General features: G+C 40.1%; 1 protein-coding gene across 1 annotated transcript in view; it reads right to left on the reverse strand.

Moving 5' to 3' along the window:
- Positions 1 to 19,718, reverse strand: part of LOC114444096 (transmembrane protein 132C-like) — a 104,768-nt gene that overhangs the window by 50,561 nt on the left and 34,489 nt on the right. Inside the window, exon 2 of the mRNA XM_028418499.1 lies at positions 17,052 to 17,976. Within this exon, the coding sequence (XP_028274300.1) occupies positions 17,052 to 17,976 (925 nt within the window). The remainder of the gene's footprint in view (positions 1 to 17,051; positions 17,977 to 19,718) is intronic.

Genomic DNA, 19,718 nt, shown 5'->3' on the forward strand with positions numbered 1-19,718 from the left:
ATTTTAGCAACAGCTGGACAATGAACAAAATGAATAGTGCTATCTATGAATGTTAGGGAAATGAAAAAAGAAGCATCCCTATTGTAATAGCTGAAAACCAAAATGTATCAGCCACATACTTAAACAAATGAGACTAATGGAGTCCTTAAAATACCACTTTGTAAGCAAAGACCACAAAAGACCTGTTATAGTACTATTATGAACTAGCACTAATGTGGAAGCTGCAACCCATATGTAAACAATTTCAAAAATTAAAAGTTTAGGAAATAAAACTGTAGTTCACAAAAAGTGAAATTTACCAAAGCCTGCAGCTGAGAGCACTTAGTGGCTTTTTTTCCTCTTTAATCTGACTTAAGTGCTCATTATCACTTTATTTTTGAGTCAAAATTTGTTGCCAAAGGAAAAAAAGAACTGAGAGATGTTATTCTGAATAAAGAAGCAGGCTGGATGTGGGTGGGTATTGACTTAAATGACAAGGAGCTGTGTGTGTGTGTGTGCAGCAACTATGTACATGAAAGCGGGCCAACAGGATGATGACACCAAGGGGCGTGACAGTGTAACACCCACTGTGGCCAAAAGCAAGCCACCTCCAGAGTATCACAGCTAGGCTCTCCTCATTAACTCAAAATTGCCAATCTGGTGTCCTACATGTAGGATATGTTGATCCTCACTGGAGTCACGAGACTTGTAAAGCAAGCACTGGATTTCAGATCAACACAAATTGGAAATATGTGTCGCGATGGTTTTTCTTTTTATTATTCATGTTTTGCAGGAATGTATGCCAAGCAGGGTACTAAAAACTTCCAATTTCCCATTTTGCTTTAATGCTGGATTTCAGGAACTTACTACTACTGCTGCTGTAGATTATAGCTGAAGGAATGAGGTCATGTTGTAGCAGACAGAAGCTTGATCCCTGTGGCTGCCATTTGAAAGGAAGCCTAGCCAGTTAAATAGGGGATACAAACACATACAGACACCGCTTCCAATAAAACCTATTTGACATAAGGTTGCATCCAGGGGATAAAAATTAGAATTTGCATTTACTCTGTTAGGTTGGATGGATGATCCCAGACTCATCCAATATTTGGACGGACACAGAAGGGGGCCAAGCACTATAATCTCAGGATATAGCTGGACAGATTATGGCAAGTTGGTAAACCTGATGTAGGAATGGTTACACAGATTAACACTGATGCCGTTGTTATTGCATGAAATGGGAACATACAGCACAGCCTCATTACAGAGAGCAGCCAAATCACCTATTATTATTTTACTACATGTATGTCTATTAGTGTGAAAGAGCATTTTTCTGTAGTGTACAACAACACCGATGTTACTGAAACATCATATATAGGCTAAAGGAATACTACAGGCAGCAGAGTCATGTCCTTTGACGTGCCTTAGGGAGAGGTAGGGAAGGTAAATGTATGTAGAAATTAAATTCTAATAATTGTTGTAAGATCAGATTGTTTTTGTTCAACTCAAAGTTTAAGGTTGAAATATATTTGCAGACCATACACAAACTGTCAGAAACGGTTTCTGCACGTCACTGAGGAACAGAAAACCCATGATTACCATATGTATGCAAATTACATCTATCTAAAGTCATTACTGAAACAATTAATCTTTGGCAATAACTAAAACATTTTAATCATGATGGTTACAAATGGTTGACTATTCATTATGCCCTCTAATTAGATCATAAATTGTATGAGCACATTGTTGTGAGGGGTTTTGAAGGATGTGACACGTCGGGGACAAACACAAAAGCCACCTAGGACTGATGAAGTGTGCTTTATAAATGGCACTGGGATCTAGGGGTTGTTATGAAAGGACTAAATGCCAGTTCTCACACAATTTCATCTACCATATAAGTAATTTATTGACTGACTGTCTGAAGCTTTGCCGATGTGTTGTCAGGTGATCAGGATCGGGGGTCAGATGTTACAGTATGTCAGTTCAGCTGTCCAGAGGTTTGGGACGATCAATATTCCTGTAACTGATTAACTGCTACCTGCCTGTGTCAAGAGCAGCTGTGAGAGCCCTGCCAACAGTAGCCACATTCTTGGTCTAAATGTCATGTGTTGTTGTATTTGTCAGTATTGTGACATTTGTGCAGAGGAGTGGGAAGGCAGTACAGTAAGTGCTGGAGTGGGAACATGACAAGAAAGATGACAGCCACCATGCTAACCCTATATTTCAGACAATGTCCGTCTAAAAACTGTCATAATAGTGTCACAAAATGTTTGCCAAGTGTGAGGGAATTGGTTCTTGCGGCGAAAACTCTAGAAATAAAATAAATCTCACCTAGGTTTTATTCACAGTTTCAGCCTTCCTCTTGGGACAAAATAAGACGTTTGTGTGAGATGTCCATGCAGGCTCTTGTTTCTGCTGCATGCATTGTGCAGATTATTGAAAAAAAAAATCAGAGCTGAAATTGCAGGTAAATCAATTCAGGCCTGATCCGCAGAAGCTGGCCTGTCAACCAGTACATTAGCCCCATTTGCACTTCATTATGTGCACCAGTGGGCTCTGCTGAACAGCCACCATCAGCAGGCTCAACTACATACGGGAGACAGGAAAAAGCCCCAAGTCACTACATTGTCATGTGGAAAGGTTTGATGTGTGTGTGTGTGTGAAAATCAGACGTGTTGGTATCGGAGTGAAATGAGAGGCAATCAAAGAGAAGGTGGAGGGCTGATTTAGGGGTTGAATAAATGACTTTGAGCCCAGGCAAAAAACTACACTAAAATTCAGTACAGTTTGTTTTGTGGGAAAATGCTGCCGTACCACTCTCTTAAAAAATCCTAAAAATCATATGGGAATTTAAAGTAACAGATATTTTTCTTTGATTTTTATTTACAAAAAAATAGTGTTGTGTTATAGCATCAAGAACAATATAGACTTCTTGTTTTTCCTTCTCCCAGACTGTCTTTCCCTCGTCATCCTCCCCTCTCTATAACTTGTTATTTTCCCCCCTCAGTTTCCCTCTCAGGGCCCTGATCATAGATCTGAAAGAGAAAACAAAGTCTCCTCATCACTATGTGTCTGTGTAAAAGTAAATAATGTGTTTTTAGCTTTCCTCAGGAGCAAAGCAAAGTCAAACGGAGCAGATTTGTGTCAAAACAGGACCTGAACAAGTCAAAACTCTTCGCCTAAACACCGTAACACAGTGTAATATTTGGGTGCTGATATCAAAAATACCAGTACACTTCAGGTCTTTATGAACGCTATAAATATGCATTGCTCAGGAAGTTTTTGATGTGGAAGTAAGAATTTAAATGAACTGATCACAACAAAACTGGACAAACAACACGTTGCACAGCAGAGGGTAAACAGCAATAAACTCAATAACACCCTTTTGGTGGTAACTACTTTGCATCACAACATTATCCTTACAAAATGGTTTCATCATGCATGGTTTTTGCCTTTTTTTGGAGCGGACTGTGCCGGCTTATTTTGCACTTACTGAAAAGTGCATGCCTCACATCACCAAAGGGAGAAGGCAGGGCGAAATTTACATGAAATTTAATGGCTTATGTGAAAGCTGACCGTGGGCTCTGCAGATAGTCTCATACACTCTGAAAAACATACACTGGCTTTTTTTTCCCGATATCAAAACATAAATATAGACTGGTGTGCAGCAGTAGATTGAGTTCAGTTCCAGAGAACATATATCTGTTTCTAATGTGACAGTTGGTTTTGGGTGGTTGCTGTGCTCTTGTCAGTGCTTAGAGCATAACAAGTGTTCTTGCACTCGACTTCCTGTCTGTTATAAATACACACAGGCCACTTTCAGATCAAGTTTGTCTTCATTAACATTATGCTAAAAAGATTCTAACCCCTCTATTTTTTCAGGTCATGGATCAGAGCCTGTTTTGCCTCAAGAAGAAATTCACTGGCAGTCGATTGTCGACCCTGACCAGTGAATCAAAGGTTTCATGAACTGTAAATAATTATAAATGGATTGCTCTTACACTGTGCTCTTACAAAAAGTCATTAACACAAGTATAGAGAAAATAATACAATAAATAAATCAACACAAGTACACATACAGATACAGGCAAAAAACTCTAGCTGCACTCACAACCAGTAACTACACTAGGTAGTTCATATGCCCACAAAGCTATACATTAACATGCACCTGCACATTAGAGATAAATTATTTCCACATCTCAAGTATGATTAGAAGCAAGAGCAAGTTGTTTGAAGATAAGTAAAAAGAGATGCCTTGAGGTAATGAAAGGAGGTAACAGATCTAAGTAAATTGGGCAGGTTGTTTCAATCAGCCGAAGCTTCATTTAAAGGCATGGCACCCAACTGCTTTAGAAATCCTGGGAATATAGAAACGGAGACTCCGTATTCCTCACCATGACCTACATGGGATTACAAATTGTTAAAGATTATTTGAGAAGGAAAAAGAAACTATTTCCATCAGACCCATTAGTCATTAGTCACCAGTAGGACACAAACATGGACATTCTTTACTCTCTATTACCATATCTAGTAGTAGACCAGACCTGCATCTGCAGCATAGTAACACCACACATCTGCCTTTTCTTATTCTTCTTTTCTTTATCCACTACAAGAATGAATGCATGTATTTCTGCTAATTATAATTGTTTCCTGAACCACTAGTACACAGATCAAGGGTTGATTCGATATGTACAAACTTAAAATCACAAGCAAATTAGTCCTCTAAGAGCCGCATGTGTCAGCTTGCTTCCCCTGCAGCAGCTGAAGCCTCTTGTCAGTGTGTAGCAGCGGTAATGTAGCAGGGGAATGGATGGCTGGCGGTGTTTTAACAGGGATGACCAACTCACTTCTCTCCTGCATGTTAGTAGTGCTTATCAGCCAGCACCATGCCCTGAGCACCGATTCCACTTCACAGGGCCACCAACACCTCGACTGCCACTGGATGTTTACACTGATCCCTTCATAGAGGATTCCCCTGGGCTGCTCTCTCTGTTTGTGTGTTAGTGTGTGCATGCTCATGACTCCCTTAGGCCACAACACAGTGTGTCTGCACTGAGGCTTGTGGCGTGACAATGCTGGGTCTGTTCCTTCTGACCACAGTCAAACCACTACGTGCCGAGGAACGACTGATGAAAGAGAGGACAAGGACAACTGGTCATTCAGGCCAGAACCAGCCTCTGTATAGAAAAGGATAAAACACTGCCGCAGCTTCTGGTGGGCACGGTTCATCATTTCAATCCTGTTATGTATAAATAATTAGGAAGTAGTGCAAATTTGTCTTGTTAGTCTGTGTCTTTTTGGTCTTTTATACATAATATTTGTAATTTCATTCTATTTGTGTTCTGCTGGCCTCGACTGTTTAAAGTACAAGTTGACTGTCCATAACAAAAGACCACTGCATTGCCTTTATTTAAAGTATTTATGTGACAAAACTGCAATGCTGGCTTGCCTGCTGTATAACCTTTAGGCTATAAGAGGCTTTTCAGCTCCACATTAGCAGTTTGCCTGCACACACACACAGCCACACACTCCAGCGTAATGGGTCAATATTACTGACTAACAGAATTCTTGCTGTGAGGTGTGTTCCTTACATTCATGTCCATTTTTGAATGGCAGTGCAGTGGTAATCTTCTAATAACAATAATAATAATAGTAAATAATGATATACTTTTACTACCAGTTTGACCCAGACAAGGATGATAACTTCAGGCTCTCCTTCTATACTCCTATTAAAACTGGTACAACTCTGTCTATCACCATTTATAGGAATATTTTTCATGAACTCTTCCCGACACCAAAGAATATAACCATGACTACTCATGACACAGCAAATGCTGCAGGATCTGCTGTCACTGGAAATTGATTGTGCCATGTGGGCCCATGTACAGATGATGCAGCATGACAGTGACCAAAATGGTGCAATTAATGAGCTATCTGTCAGACTGTATGAGTTCATATAAGCAGCTTTTATTGGACAAAGCCAACATGGACACAAAGCTGTTCAGAAATAAGGGGAAACATCTTGGGTTTTTTTGTATATTATGGGAGCTATGGAAACACAGCAGCCCAGATTACCACAGGTCAAACTGAAAACCTGCTATAGGCAGTGCTTTAGGTATTTTTGTACTACAAAGCCATGCTCACCACAGAGTCAGATTAAGAGGGAAATGTTTTCTGTTACACGCACTGATACATGCTCTGGTGTCTGTTAAGTAGCACTCAATAGCACTTTGTTAAGCACTGGCAAGCACACAAAATATTCAGTTTCTAAAAAAAAGATATGCTTGAAACGATCCTTATCCTCTGTGTAAAAACAAGAAACACAAGCAGTGCAATGAAACCTCAGCTGGCTAGATAGACTGCATTTAGTCCTTTTTTTGCTTTCCGTTGCTTATCACACCACATCCCTATCACGCCTTGACACTAACCAGCAGGAAGTGACCGAGACAGGGCTGTAATTTCCTCCTCTGACACATTAATTAGCAAGAGACGTACGTGAACAGATGGAGAAACACGGCATGAATAAATATGCACTTCAACATGCTTTAGCCTTGTTTTGGTATTTTTATGACACACAGTGAAGCATACATACAGTCACAAAAGAAACCATACTTCACTCACAGCTAGAAGACAAATTGCATCCACTTTAAAATTTTGAAAAATATGTAAATAAAATAAAATAGGCAAGAAACTGCAGCTGTTTGTGGTTAGATGTGTGAGGCATGACTATGTTAACCAGATGTCACTTCCAAGCCTTTTCCAAGCTGCAGACACAGTATTCAGTATGATTTTATCCCCTAGTTGTCAGAGCAAGCTAACCCAGAGCACACTCGGCCCAACCTGACCTGTTGTGACCTAGTTGTGAATCAAAAGTGGTGTCCCCACACACATTTCCAGTAAGCAAGATTTTTAACAAAGCTGTCAGGCTGAGGTACATGAATCGCAATGGCAGTACGGACATGGAAATGTGACCCTGTACGGAATGAGGGCTTGTAAATGCACTGAATCAAATGCACTAAAGCACATTTCATGATTCTCATGAATCTACTAAGTGGCCATGATAGCAGCAAAAAATAGTAAGGAAAGAAACTTGATGTGTTTGTGTCAGTGTACAGCTTTGTGCCTTTTTCTGTCAGTTTGAATGTCACAAAAGCGAGACAAAGAGAATCAGAGTGAGTCCTCTGGGCCATAACACAGCTCATCTGTAGTGAGAAAAGTGGAATGACACTGCCAGATCTCCTCCAGTCACCATTACTGTGCACCAGAATATACAACTGAGGTAACGTAAAGAAATAGTCATACACGACCACACAGAAGCGTTGAAACAAAGGGAGAGCTGATGAAAAAAATGTCACATCTGCATTGTGGATGCTTGCTCCAGGGGTTTGTGCACGAGCATCTGAACCTCTGGTGCTTGACACAGATGACAGTGGAGGCTGGAAGACTGCTGTGCAAAACTCAAAGGGTGCCTTTACTCTAGAGTGAAGGCAACATTTTCTGTTAGACTTGAAAATGAGGAGACCTAAAAAATGTTGTCATTCAAGAATATACACTCACTCAGAGTCGCCCTCATATTGAAGCAAAAATAGCTTTCTAATGTACTATGTATTTAAAGCAGGCAGCATATGCATTGTATACCTATTCACAACTTTAGTAGGAACCCATTTATAGTTCATTTATTGTCTTTACCCTCAAAGCATCCACACTGAAGAGCTCTGTTAATAATGTCAAATGCAGTAAATTTTAAAGTTTCCTTGTTAGAAGTATAATTAACTTAGTTAATAACACTATCTTCGGTGTTCATAATTGAATTTGTTTGCAGCCTTATTATCTGTTTGTATGAAGATTAATTACACTTCAGCCTCTTGATATTACATGAACAAAAAGGGTATCTGTAATGAGGTTGGAATCACCTCCTCAAAGGGGGAAGGAGGGGAAATCCTGAGACAAGGATGAAAAAAATAGCAGCACAACATAATGACATCCGCTCATCCAATAAGGCGTGTTTGCCAGTGTGATATCAAGAAATGTTAAATTATTTCCTGACATTAACTCACCCAGGGCCTTTAATCTTACAAGGGATGTACAGGTACAAAGGATTGTTGCATCATCGTCTATGCATTGTTAATGAGACTATTTGAAATTATATCCTGGAACTAGGCTAAGGGGAAAATCTTCTAATTCTGAGTCCAGTGGGTGACAGGTCCAGTGACAGAGGCAAACATAACAACTCTCAATGGATACTGACCCAACAATGCGTTTTTCCTCAGCAGTGGGCATAGCTTTTGTTGCTTTAGTTGCAACATCAGTCCCTAATCAACTGTTTTAAAGGCTGGCATGTGTCCCAAAAGTAGCATAAATCAGACCTCCAACACACAGAGAAAAGAAAACAAAGCACTTTCTGTACTCTGAAACCTACATAATGGCAAGTCTGGTAAATTGAGTCAACTTTTACAGTAGTGCCCCAACACCAACTCTTTGTTTGGAGTGTTTGACGACTAGTTGTGCTGTGGAGGAGTGTTTTTATGAGTCACTATTTTTTTTTGTTTGCTTATGAGTACTGCGAATGCAAAAGGCAAACTCATGCAGCTGGCATGTTGCACACACTTTCAAACTGTTTCAACAGACTGTCAGCTGGTGAAGTTAATGCGTCAATGAACAGTACAGGGAAGGATACTGCCATAGCTAACAAATAGTGGATGTAAACAGATAGAGAAGCACAGTATGTGTTTTGTGATGTTAAAATTACATTCATTGTATTATCACAGTTATTTTAATAGACACTCTGTGGCAGAATTGAAAAGAGGAACAAAGAATAATATATAAACTGTACAAATCATGACAAGGTTGCACACTAAATTACATTGAAAAGTTCTGCCATGCAGCAGAGTCATTATGTTGAATGGCTGTGAAAGGTTTTTTTAAGAAACCAGACATTTAGATCATTCAGATTCTTCAATACTGCCCTGAATTCCTGTCAAAATGTCCCAGATTTCAGAGTATTTGCCATCATGGTGGTGGAACTTAAGTTCACCCCGCCTCTTAATCACCATCTTTATGTTCAGATATTATCTCACATGGTTGATTCCCATGTTACCAGTTATCATTAAGATGGTTAACTTTTTCTCATTTATGTTTACTTTTTTAAAGATTTCAGACTTTGTACACACAGATGGGTGCTGTCCACACGTTTCTTAACCTGCATGTCATTCCCTCCTTTCTTTATATCCAGCAGGGCTCAGACTGACGAAAAAGACATGAATCTGAAAAAACATAAACACACATACACACACATGCACGCACACAGATGCAAACCCCTGAGCAGATCAAGGCTTATCCACCCACAGCGGTGGTAACCCTGCAGGATGATGAAGGCTTGGATCCAAAGTACCAGCTTATATCTTCAGATCAATGGCTGACCTCCCAACCAGCCAGACTGACGGACACTACACAGCTTTAAGCCCAGCCAAAGGCGCTGCTCCAAGCTCCATGCTGAATGTTATATCAGTCTAATGATTCTCCCCAGAAGCCCGCAGTATTTTTTTCTTTTTTTAGTTTCTCTCTCTGTCTTTGTCACTACTTTTTGTTGTTGTTGTTGTTGTTATTGTCACCAGTGACACAAATGCTGTATTTCTGTGAAAAGAAGGAAACCTGTTCTTGAAATGAAAGTAAAATACATTAAAAAGTTTTTTTTTGAGGAGCAGAGGGAAAATTCTAGCATTCTGTAATGTAACCATCAGACCAAGGAAGTGCTTGAAATGTATGAAACCATGAATGACGCTAATATATATATAAATATATATTTAAATATAATCATGATTCACACCTGCTTAGTCAAGGTCACTGCTGTTGGTCAAAAGTTCCAAAGACTGAGTGGAGTTTTTAAAAAAAGACATAAAGACGACATAGAGCTCAGAGTACAAACACAAACACTCCGTGCAATTTGCATGCATAACTACACTGACAGGTGACCTCCACCTCAATACTACCAGAACGACTGCTGTGTAGACACAAATAGAGTACTGGAGATACTGCTGCTGCTCATGCTACCTTAAAGGAAAGTGATAATTGCATTTTATGTTAGAGGTCTTTCATACTTCAAGAAAGCAAGAACTAGAGCAGAAAAACACAGCAGGATAAATCCCCAGGGTAACACCGGGGCAGCGGTTACAACAGTCAAGTACTGTGAGCTCTCTCCCACCACTGTACAAACAGATCCTCGCTATATAGCTTCATTTATTTGTTTGTTTTAATGAAAGCCACTGTCATGAAATGAAAGTCAAATTTGTAGTGTCACCTTAAACTGTAAATAAGTGAAAATATCTCATAACTTTTATGGTTTCCACCACAATGATGAAGCTTTTAGTGTTACCATTTGGAGTTTTTGTGAATGAAGCCAAACACTGTGGTGCAGAGACCGGCTGTTAAATTATTACTGAGGCTCATTTGTCACCATAAGGCAATAAATTCCTTTGGTTGCTTTTCTTGTAATTTTGTCTTGCCTACTTCTTTCTTGTTTATTGTTTATTTGACTCAAGAGTCTGTAAGCCTGTAGCCATTTCTCAGTTGATGCACTTAGTCTGCAGATACACCACAACATTTTATCATCTCTCATTCTCTCTCTTTATTTATTTAAGTCCACATTAAAACATGCACATGTTTGAGTTTCTGAAACAGCTGTCAACTCTGTAGGATCAAGCTAATCAAAGTAAGTCCTTAGGAGAAAAAGAGCGATTTGAAGGCCAAGCTTGTGATTGTCTAGGAAAGAGAAAGGATACCAATCAAGAGATTATCCTGCCAGTTCTGCCTCACTACCTAATCCCGCCGTGTTTGTCACCCCTCCTAGTGGATGAATATATATATATAGATATAGATATATATATCTATATATATATATTCACCCTGTTTGTCACCCCCACTAGGAGGGTGGGATTAGGTAGTTAGGTAGTGAGGCAGAACTGGCAGGATAATCTCTTGATTGGTATCCTATATATATATATATATATCATCGTTAACTCAGAACACACAAAGTGAAGTTATAGAAGTTGGTGAAAAAGTGAAAAAGTGTTACATTAAATAGTTAACAACAGCATGGTCCTATAGAATTATGATGAAATGTAGTTACTATTATTATTATTAGTATTGTTGTTGAAGGTTGTCTTTACTGTGAGCTGCATTTAATTAATAAAACTGTGAGAAAATATTCAGCTGCAACCCAAATGGATTGTTGAGGTTAACAAATGTCAAGGTTGGTGTCTGATTATGAGCTGTACAATACATTCAGAACATAACGGCTGTAATATTACCTGAGGCAAAAGGAGTTCGTATTGTAAGCTTCGTCCTTGGTCATAAACGTCATCTCATAACTCTAGCTTTGTTCTTAGGTCTCAGGTTGTGTGGACTGTAAACAATGGCAGGCAGGGTTAGCTCAGTCAGCTGCCATCTGTTATACGGATAGGTTCGTCAGAAGTTATTGGCTGTTACCACAAGAGGGTTTTGTCATTTTACTGTATTACTCTGTATACTTGTGTTTTCTTTTTGCTATCTTTTGAAGACATTTCCATTTCTAAAATGCATCTGAAGAAGGCACAGCTGCATCGTTTACAGAAGTCCTTTAAACGATGTATGACAGAAAGTGGAATTCTTAATTGAATTAAATTTCTTAGTTATCCGGGATACTGCTATGCCCTTCCGCTAAAACCACAAATTACAATGGTTAGCATAACAAATGTAGGTGATGCAGCTGTGCCACATGCCATATTTAATTGATGGCTGCAAAACATGGATGCCTGGTTTCGTTAAACACCTGTTGGCTTGACACCAGACATTCAGTACAGCTGTCACAACCACTAACCACCAGAATCCTTTTAGATTTTAGGGTTGTGAGGGTCATGATTCCAACAACAGTATTGGCATCATGTGTTCCTTAACCTTATTTATTGTGCAATTATTCTGTTTGTCGCAGTGTATATATACAACTATTACACATGTTTCTGGGATGCTGGGTACATTGGATTGTTTATGTTGTAGCTGGAACATCTGAGATGGTTAGATATACCTTTATACTGGGCCAACTTCACATACTTCAGTAACTCTACAGTGGGACCAAATATGAAGCACAACTCTCTTGGGAGGACCTCACACTGGCTTCCTTCATTCTCTCCGCTGCCCTTATAACAAGCCTGCAAGACTTTCACAGCTTCAAAGCAGCCAGAAAGAAGCACTGAAGCAACCTTTGACCCTGCTGATACTCAAACGTCTCGGAGGCATGTGTCATTTTGAATGTTACGGCTCATTCGTATGACTCTCTGCCAACCAACGGGATCACAAAAAGCCCTCGGGAACATGCAGCCTTCTCAAAGGCAGATGGACAGGGCAAAAAAAAAAACATGAAGACAGACAGCAGGGAAGTGGCAGAGCAATACATTCTGGGCTTCCAAAGTCAGATAAATTCATCAGCTCAGACACAAATTCAAGAGAAGGAAAGTGATGGAAAATCATTATGGTAGAAATACAAGGATTCAAATTACTTGCTGCCGGCAAATGGTGATTGCTTTGTGGTGGCAGGACCCAATAGAGAGTTAGATCTACATAGTGAACAGTCTCCCTGGGCTTCAAATCACTAATTACTTATTAATGAGTAGATGAGCAAAGTCTCTGCTGTCAAAGCAAACAATGGTGAAAAGCCTGACGAGAGGAAGAGGAAAAAAATGAAGATGAGGGTAAGGAGTATTTAAATATCCAGAATTAAAAGTCAATTCACTTTTAATACAAAGGGTGTTTTCTGGCAGTGTCTTAGCACAAAGCTGCACAAAGAGGGTCATGTCAAACTATGGGAAAACAAGAATATGACAGAAAATGAGAGCACATGTACCGAGAGAGAAAGGTTATGCAACACTAGAAAGGGACAGAAACCAAGAGAGTGAGGCAGATAAAATACAAGAAAAAAGTACAGATAAGTACAGAAATGAAAATGGGAAAGAGACATAACTATCTTGGGTGACCTTTACCAAGAACTGCATCACAGAGGAGAGCAGTCAAGATAAGGCTAACACACTGAGAACATCTTTATACCAACCTTTTCTCCTGGTGATATTTCAGCAAACAATGGCAAAAACTAAATAAATAAATAAATAAATAAACAGTCAAGGCTCTAGACCTGTAAACCTGCATAGTGCTGAGGATCACAATCAGCCAACACAAAGCCCTGCATCATGTCTGCGTTACTTCTGAATCAAACTGGCCTCGGCTAAATCAAACGCTGACCTGCCTCTTTCACCTGCTAAGTCTCTGAATAATAAAACAACTAGAGGCTGACAGCTAGGCCTGGCACAGCATGAAGAATCTCACACTTATACCTTCATACTCTCAGATATTAGAAATTCATTTGCATTCATCAGCAACACTGCCCCCGGGGGGGATCTGTGGAAATATGTTGGATTGTTTAGTCAAAATTACAATACAGCTGGGGCAATTTATCTTTTGAAAAGCCTGTTAATTTGTTCAGGAGGAAATAGTGTTTTCATTTGCATGTAGAATAAGGAGTAGCTGGAGAACCCTTTTACCAACCTGTTACACCACTCTCTCCATGGCTAATGAGGCAGGGAGCAAGGAAATTACTGAATCCACCGGGAGCCTTTAGCATGACAAATACAGCATGACTTGGCACGGAGCAGGTCCACATACAGTATGTATGTATGTGTGGGGGTGGTTGTGAGTTCATGTATGTGCATAAGTGTAGATGTAAATATTCATGACATTCTGTTTTTTTCAGCTAATACATTCAAAATGATTACATTGGATTAGTTTGGATTAGATAAAAAATAGTCAATTACACAATAAGACAGAAAGAAAACTGGCCATAGTAAGTGTCTGCAGAGCTAAAGTAAAGTGTGGTGTGATGATCTAAATGTTGTTCTGCAGGATAAGACTTTCAAAATAATTTGTATAATATTTTTATACATAATTTTTAAATGGAATGTCCAGAATGAGCATGCCACAGATGGTCAGATAGTATACAAATAACAAAACCCCTAAGGCATCAGCTTATTATGCTGCTTTAATGTGTAATTTTTTATTTTATTTTATTTTACTTTTTTGTTTTTTGTTTGGTTGTGGTGGCGTGTCCATAGCAGAAATCGACAGAAAAAAGCAATAACCCTTTACCAGAAAGCAGGGCACTGCGTTAAAACGCTGACAAAGAATTGATTTCTGGTAGTGCATTAGCACCAATACCCCACAACTCAACAATATTGCACACAAATTAAAAACATAGCATCGGATTTGATGAGACTGGGGTACTTGCCAATACTGATACCTGCATTTCAGGCAGCATTAGAGGCAAAAGTTTAAATCCTACATCAGGAAATAATAGAACAAAAGAGTGATTATATCTGACACCAGCTGTGACAGAAATAAATGCTGTCCAGAGAGATTTTCATTACTCTTTTGTCCCAAGTTAAACGGGTGGAGGGTGAGGAGATGTATGTAAGACAGATGGGTGGGGTATACAGTGATGCGGAGGGTATCGGAGCAACGCCATAAATAGTTAATGATGCTTTAACGGCTTGGAGCAGCACACCAGAGATACTGTCCATAGTAAGCTGTCCATAAACACACACACAGAAGAACATAGGCAAACATTGGCCAGCGGTATGCAAACACATACAGCGAGAAAGAGAGAGAGAGATGAGACAGAAACAGAATCTCTGTGTTCAGCACAGCAGCTCCAAACAAAGGTCTACACACGCACACACTCCAGCCCCCACCACCATTGATACAGAACTTGAATTCACACCGGCATCAAGGGGGATATCGAGTGCTTAAATAATACTTTAAACTAAAGCGTTGTATTATCAGGAAACCCAGCAGCTGAGAGAATAAGACATTGAATAGCACCACAGGTTTTGTCCTGTAAGATAAAAGCAATGCACCACAAAGCTGATGTAAGATTAATCACCAGCTTTTGAATGTTGAGTTATAGAGTTTGGTAAGCTGGCAGTCAAGTATCCTGTGATTTTCAAACACTTTGAGGCTTAATCTTTTGGTTGCTAATGAGGTATTTTGGTTGAATTTTAAGTCTTTGCCATCCCAACGGAAAAACATAAAACAGATGAACTTCTGAACAGTTGGGGTGCAACAGTGGTGCAAAAAGGAAAAATACCGCCTTTAAAGTCCCCGTTTACACACATGCTGACAAATGTGATAAACACACACTGCGAGCACTAATACTTCATGGGAGTTCATCATCACTGGAGTGAGAGAAAAAGCAATGAGGCTTTTTGGCAGATTTCCTGCTCACCCAGGGTTGACAAATTGCCAAGGCTCTCTGTCACAGCTCCGCTTTGAGGCTGCTAACTGTTTCATCTGCCATGATTTAGATCTCAGGCATAAAAGTGGCCTGGTGGAAATGCATATTCCTTACACCTTAATTTGCATTGCACAACATGGAGCAATTACAGTCACTTTGAATGGTAATTTGTATGAGACAAAGCTCAATGAATCAATAACTAGGCTACTTAGTTGCTGCTGCTGTGTGGAATCACCTCAAATAAAAACTGTCCTCACACCGGTAATTGTGACAGTGATAACATAAAACAATATTTATAAAGAGCACAAAGGTGTAATTAAGGTAGGATCTAGTCAAGACAAAACAGACGGCCTTGGTGCTATTTTAAGTGTTAAAGGTCCTAAATCTCAGGAAACCCCTATTAATACTTACACTTGTGGGTGGATAGCACCCTGCTGCTTTCGCATGATCAGATCGATTCCATCAGCATGGAGCCAATTTACCAGCCAGATCAGCCTCCGGAGTCAGAATGAATAACTCACATACCAAGTTTTTAAGCACCCTCTCTCAAATCTTCAACAATATCTTTGAAAGTTACAAGAAAACTAAATCCTTGTAAAACATTTGTCACATTGTTACATGTCTTGGCCTCAGCAGTTGGTAAGGTCTTCCAAAGAGATTGCTTACTAAGTCTAAATAAACACTTTTGGGGCATGTGTTCAGTCATGGCAGCAAATTTAGTAGTATAAATTAAAATCCGTTTTATAACTTCAAACTATCAGACTATAAACATGACCCCCTTTAGAGTAACCCTAGGAAACTAGTACCATAAATAGGTTTTGTTGAACATCACTGAAGCAGCTTGTGCTTCTACTTGCAGAAAACTTTTAAATTAAAACTAAGAGCTTTTAAAACTGGTCTGAAGCCAAGATGTTGGAGGGTGGAAAGCCTTTTTCTTCGTCATTTAAATGTTGTTAAACCATAATGTCCACAGGCTGGAATTAACAGTTGTTCTGCAGATTCATAGTAACTTCAGGATCTGAGAGAGCCAGGGTGACAAATGACATGAGAGCACTCTGTCTAGTTTGCAGTTGTTAGTGATATATATAAATATGTATTCTGATTTGCCCAACAAAACCAAGCCAAATTACCAAGCTGCTGCTGCCCGTAGAGTAGCAGTGTCATGACAAGCTGGAGCATGGTGTGACAAATCAAAAGCTTATCACAGACACATCTAATCTCCAGTGCCAGAGCTTTAGCCATTTAATCTGCATTTTGCCAAATGCAGATTATTTTGATTAAGCATGTGGGTATAAGTATAACAGTATCTGGTCAGAGGAAAAACAAAAATACAATCATCAGATGTCATCTGTTTTTCCCCGTTTTCAACACATGATTCATTTCTGAATATGTTTTTTTGTGAGGAGGCACATATTTCAACTATTGCATTATAATTAGTGCCGTGCCTGCAGCAGTTTTTTCCTAAACAAAAAAGCATTAAACAGATATGTTTTACTATACAACACATTTTTTGACAAGATTCTGTTGTAAGCTTATTGGAGTTTCACACCTACAGTAAATGCTACATGGGCAGGCTGTTAATGTTGCACATTGTCAAATGTGTGGATGTAGAGTGGGTACAAGGGAGTAAGTGCTTTGCCTAAACCAAAATCCTATTTTTGAACTACTTGTAAGTGCAGTGATTTCTGTTTAATTCGGGAAATTAAAGCAAACATTGGAGCAGCTGTAAAGTAAAGTAAGTTCTCCCAGGAGAAGGTTGACTCACCTGAGGGTGAAAATTTGCACTGAGGAAAGTGTGGACAGAGCCAGGAAAGTGGAGACTGTTTCTCGCTGCCGGATAGGTTTGGAGGGTGCCATCACCACAAAGTTATTGTCCAGCTTCAGCTCTGACAGCGGCTGAAACAGCCTGACACTCCCGATGCGCTGCATAGGTGTATGCCCTGCAAAATAGCCCATCGGCCTCTGCTGGTCCGTGCGTATGGAGCTGTCCTTTCTTGAATCCTCTGAGCTGCAGTCTCCGCTGTCTGTTGTCTGAACCATGTAGTAGAGCTCCACTGGAGTACCCTGGGCCTGTTCAGAGACCCTCTGCCTACCAGGCCGGATGGTGGGTGGACTGAACCAGCTCGCCAGGGGCTCCAGCTCAGCAACACATATCCCCAGCTCACCTTTTAGTCTGCATGTCCCACGCACCTCTTGAGTCTCATGAAAGGCAAACATCCTGATGCAGGGTAGCTTGTGGATGGCACTGTAATCATCCCAGTCCCTGCCTGCAATGTAGAACAACACCTGAACCTTTGGCCAGCTGGGGTGAATCCTCTCATTGATAATGTAAGTATGGACCTTCCAGTTAAATGTAAACAGAGGTGATGACGATGCTGTTGTTGGCACTGATGATGAGGTGAGAGACGGTGTGTTAAATGGCCCTGGCAGCGTCTGCAGCATCTCCAGAGGGACAGGCTGCTGGACAGACAGCGGTCCATAGCTAGCATTAACAAAGGGCATTTGCCGGGCCTGGTGGATGAAAAAGGACTCTGTGCGAGCCTGCAGGCTGGAGTTCCTCATTAGGTCCTGGTTTGCCTCCTGTAAGAAGAACGCTGACTCTGCATTGAGGATTCGGTAGCTGACAGGCAGATAGATTGGCGTGGGGCCGTACCTCTGCAGGCCATCCAGGATCACCTTGCTGTTCACCACTGAAACATAAAGAAAAATGACAATAACCTGTTAATCTTTGTTTCAACAGAATGGAAGAAAAATTGTGCACTCTTACTGCATAAAAAGGGTCATTGTCAACCTCTATCAAACAGAACCTGATCAAGGCATGAAATCAAATAGCAGAATAAGAAAGACCGGGTAAAGTAGCTCACAAAATGGACGCCGGCACTTCACATTTAACAAAACATTTGCATGCACTGCCTGCAACCTGAGGCAATCATATCTACAGTCAGTTCCAGCAGAGAATGTTAAATGCTTTGTTGGAGCCATTTCCATATGGTATCACTTTCATGAGCCACTGCTCTTATTTAAAAGAATTTGTTAGACTCAATTCAAAACACCGGCGTCGTACAACACTGCTTATCAGGCTTGTCTGTGTTCCCTTCTGCTCTCAATCTATTTTCATTATTAGGCACTAAGATCACTTTTTTTTCTTTACTGCTTCTGTCCTGCATCTGGACACATGGCTGCGTTCAAATATGTACTACTCTCTGATCCACTTGAAGAACTCAATCCAAACATGCAATTCAAGTGGCATCTAAAACATGCATTCCATGCCAGCATATATGTTTTTCGTTCGCAGACAAATACATAGCAAGTTTTGTATGTAACATTTCTATTTTTTGTGTTACTAAACCATGACCATCCAACCTTACAAAGCCTCACATGACCCTCTGGTCTTCTTCCATTCCTCCTTCTGCCTCTCAAATGCTCCTCACTGCCATTGTCTCTTAACCATCAAGCTTCATATATTTTGGATGATGGAGGAGCCCATAAGAGCCTATTGATTTTCTGTCCTGAACCCTGCGTGCTCTGGGAGATGTGGCGTGTGACAATCCATGGCCAAAGAGCAATGATTGGCTCACCACAACAACAGGCACAAGAACAGCAAGCAAACCCTATATATCCATATGGACAAAGTTATTAAAAGGGATGTCATGCTTTGTTCTGTGCCATGCATGAGGCTATTTATGGACTCCTGCTGCTGACCTGACATCTACCTTCTATTTATGTAAATATATATTTTTATAACTTCAAACTGGGGAGGTGTGGATGGGGTTTACAATTTGATTCTTCATCACATTGGTTACACACTAAAGTATGAGTGAGGTCTATTTTGGTATGTGCAACAGGTCAGAATGTGGATAAATGTACCATTGGAAAAAAAAAATAATTCTGAAGTTATTCTCAAATAATTGGAAAATGTTTTTAATGTTGCCAGTACCTTCACCACAGCCAGAAAATTGGGCTTGCAGCCACATGGCAGAACGCAATTACAGGCCTCTCTCTTCTTATGCGTTAATATTAAAGTGTCTGACTCCGATATGAGCAACAAATGAAAATAATAACATATAAGTATAACCACTGTTTCCTCTGTGGTTGGTTTTATATCTGAATTCACGTTGCACAGCTTCTTCAAACAAACAGGATTTTTACACACTGCAGCATCACTTTGTGCAGGAGGAAGGGGAAGACCTTCAGAGGCTGCGCACACTGAGCGACTGCTGTTACATCGTTCTGACTGAGAGAATGTTGTTTACCCTTAAAAGTGACAAAACCGAGGCCGATGTCATGAGTGTAGCAGGTGCTTAGCTGGTGCTGGATCATGCTTACAGTAGAATGAGAGGATTTTCCTGTCTATCCTTTACTCTGGGGGATGTGACACACTGTCCTAGTTTCTACTTGCTATGACACAGATGAAACTAAGTACCTCATTACA

This window comes from Parambassis ranga, chromosome 12 (assembly GCF_900634625.1).
Source record: "Parambassis ranga chromosome 12, fParRan2.1, whole genome shotgun sequence".
NCBI lineage: Eukaryota > Metazoa > Chordata > Actinopteri > Ambassidae > Parambassis > Parambassis ranga.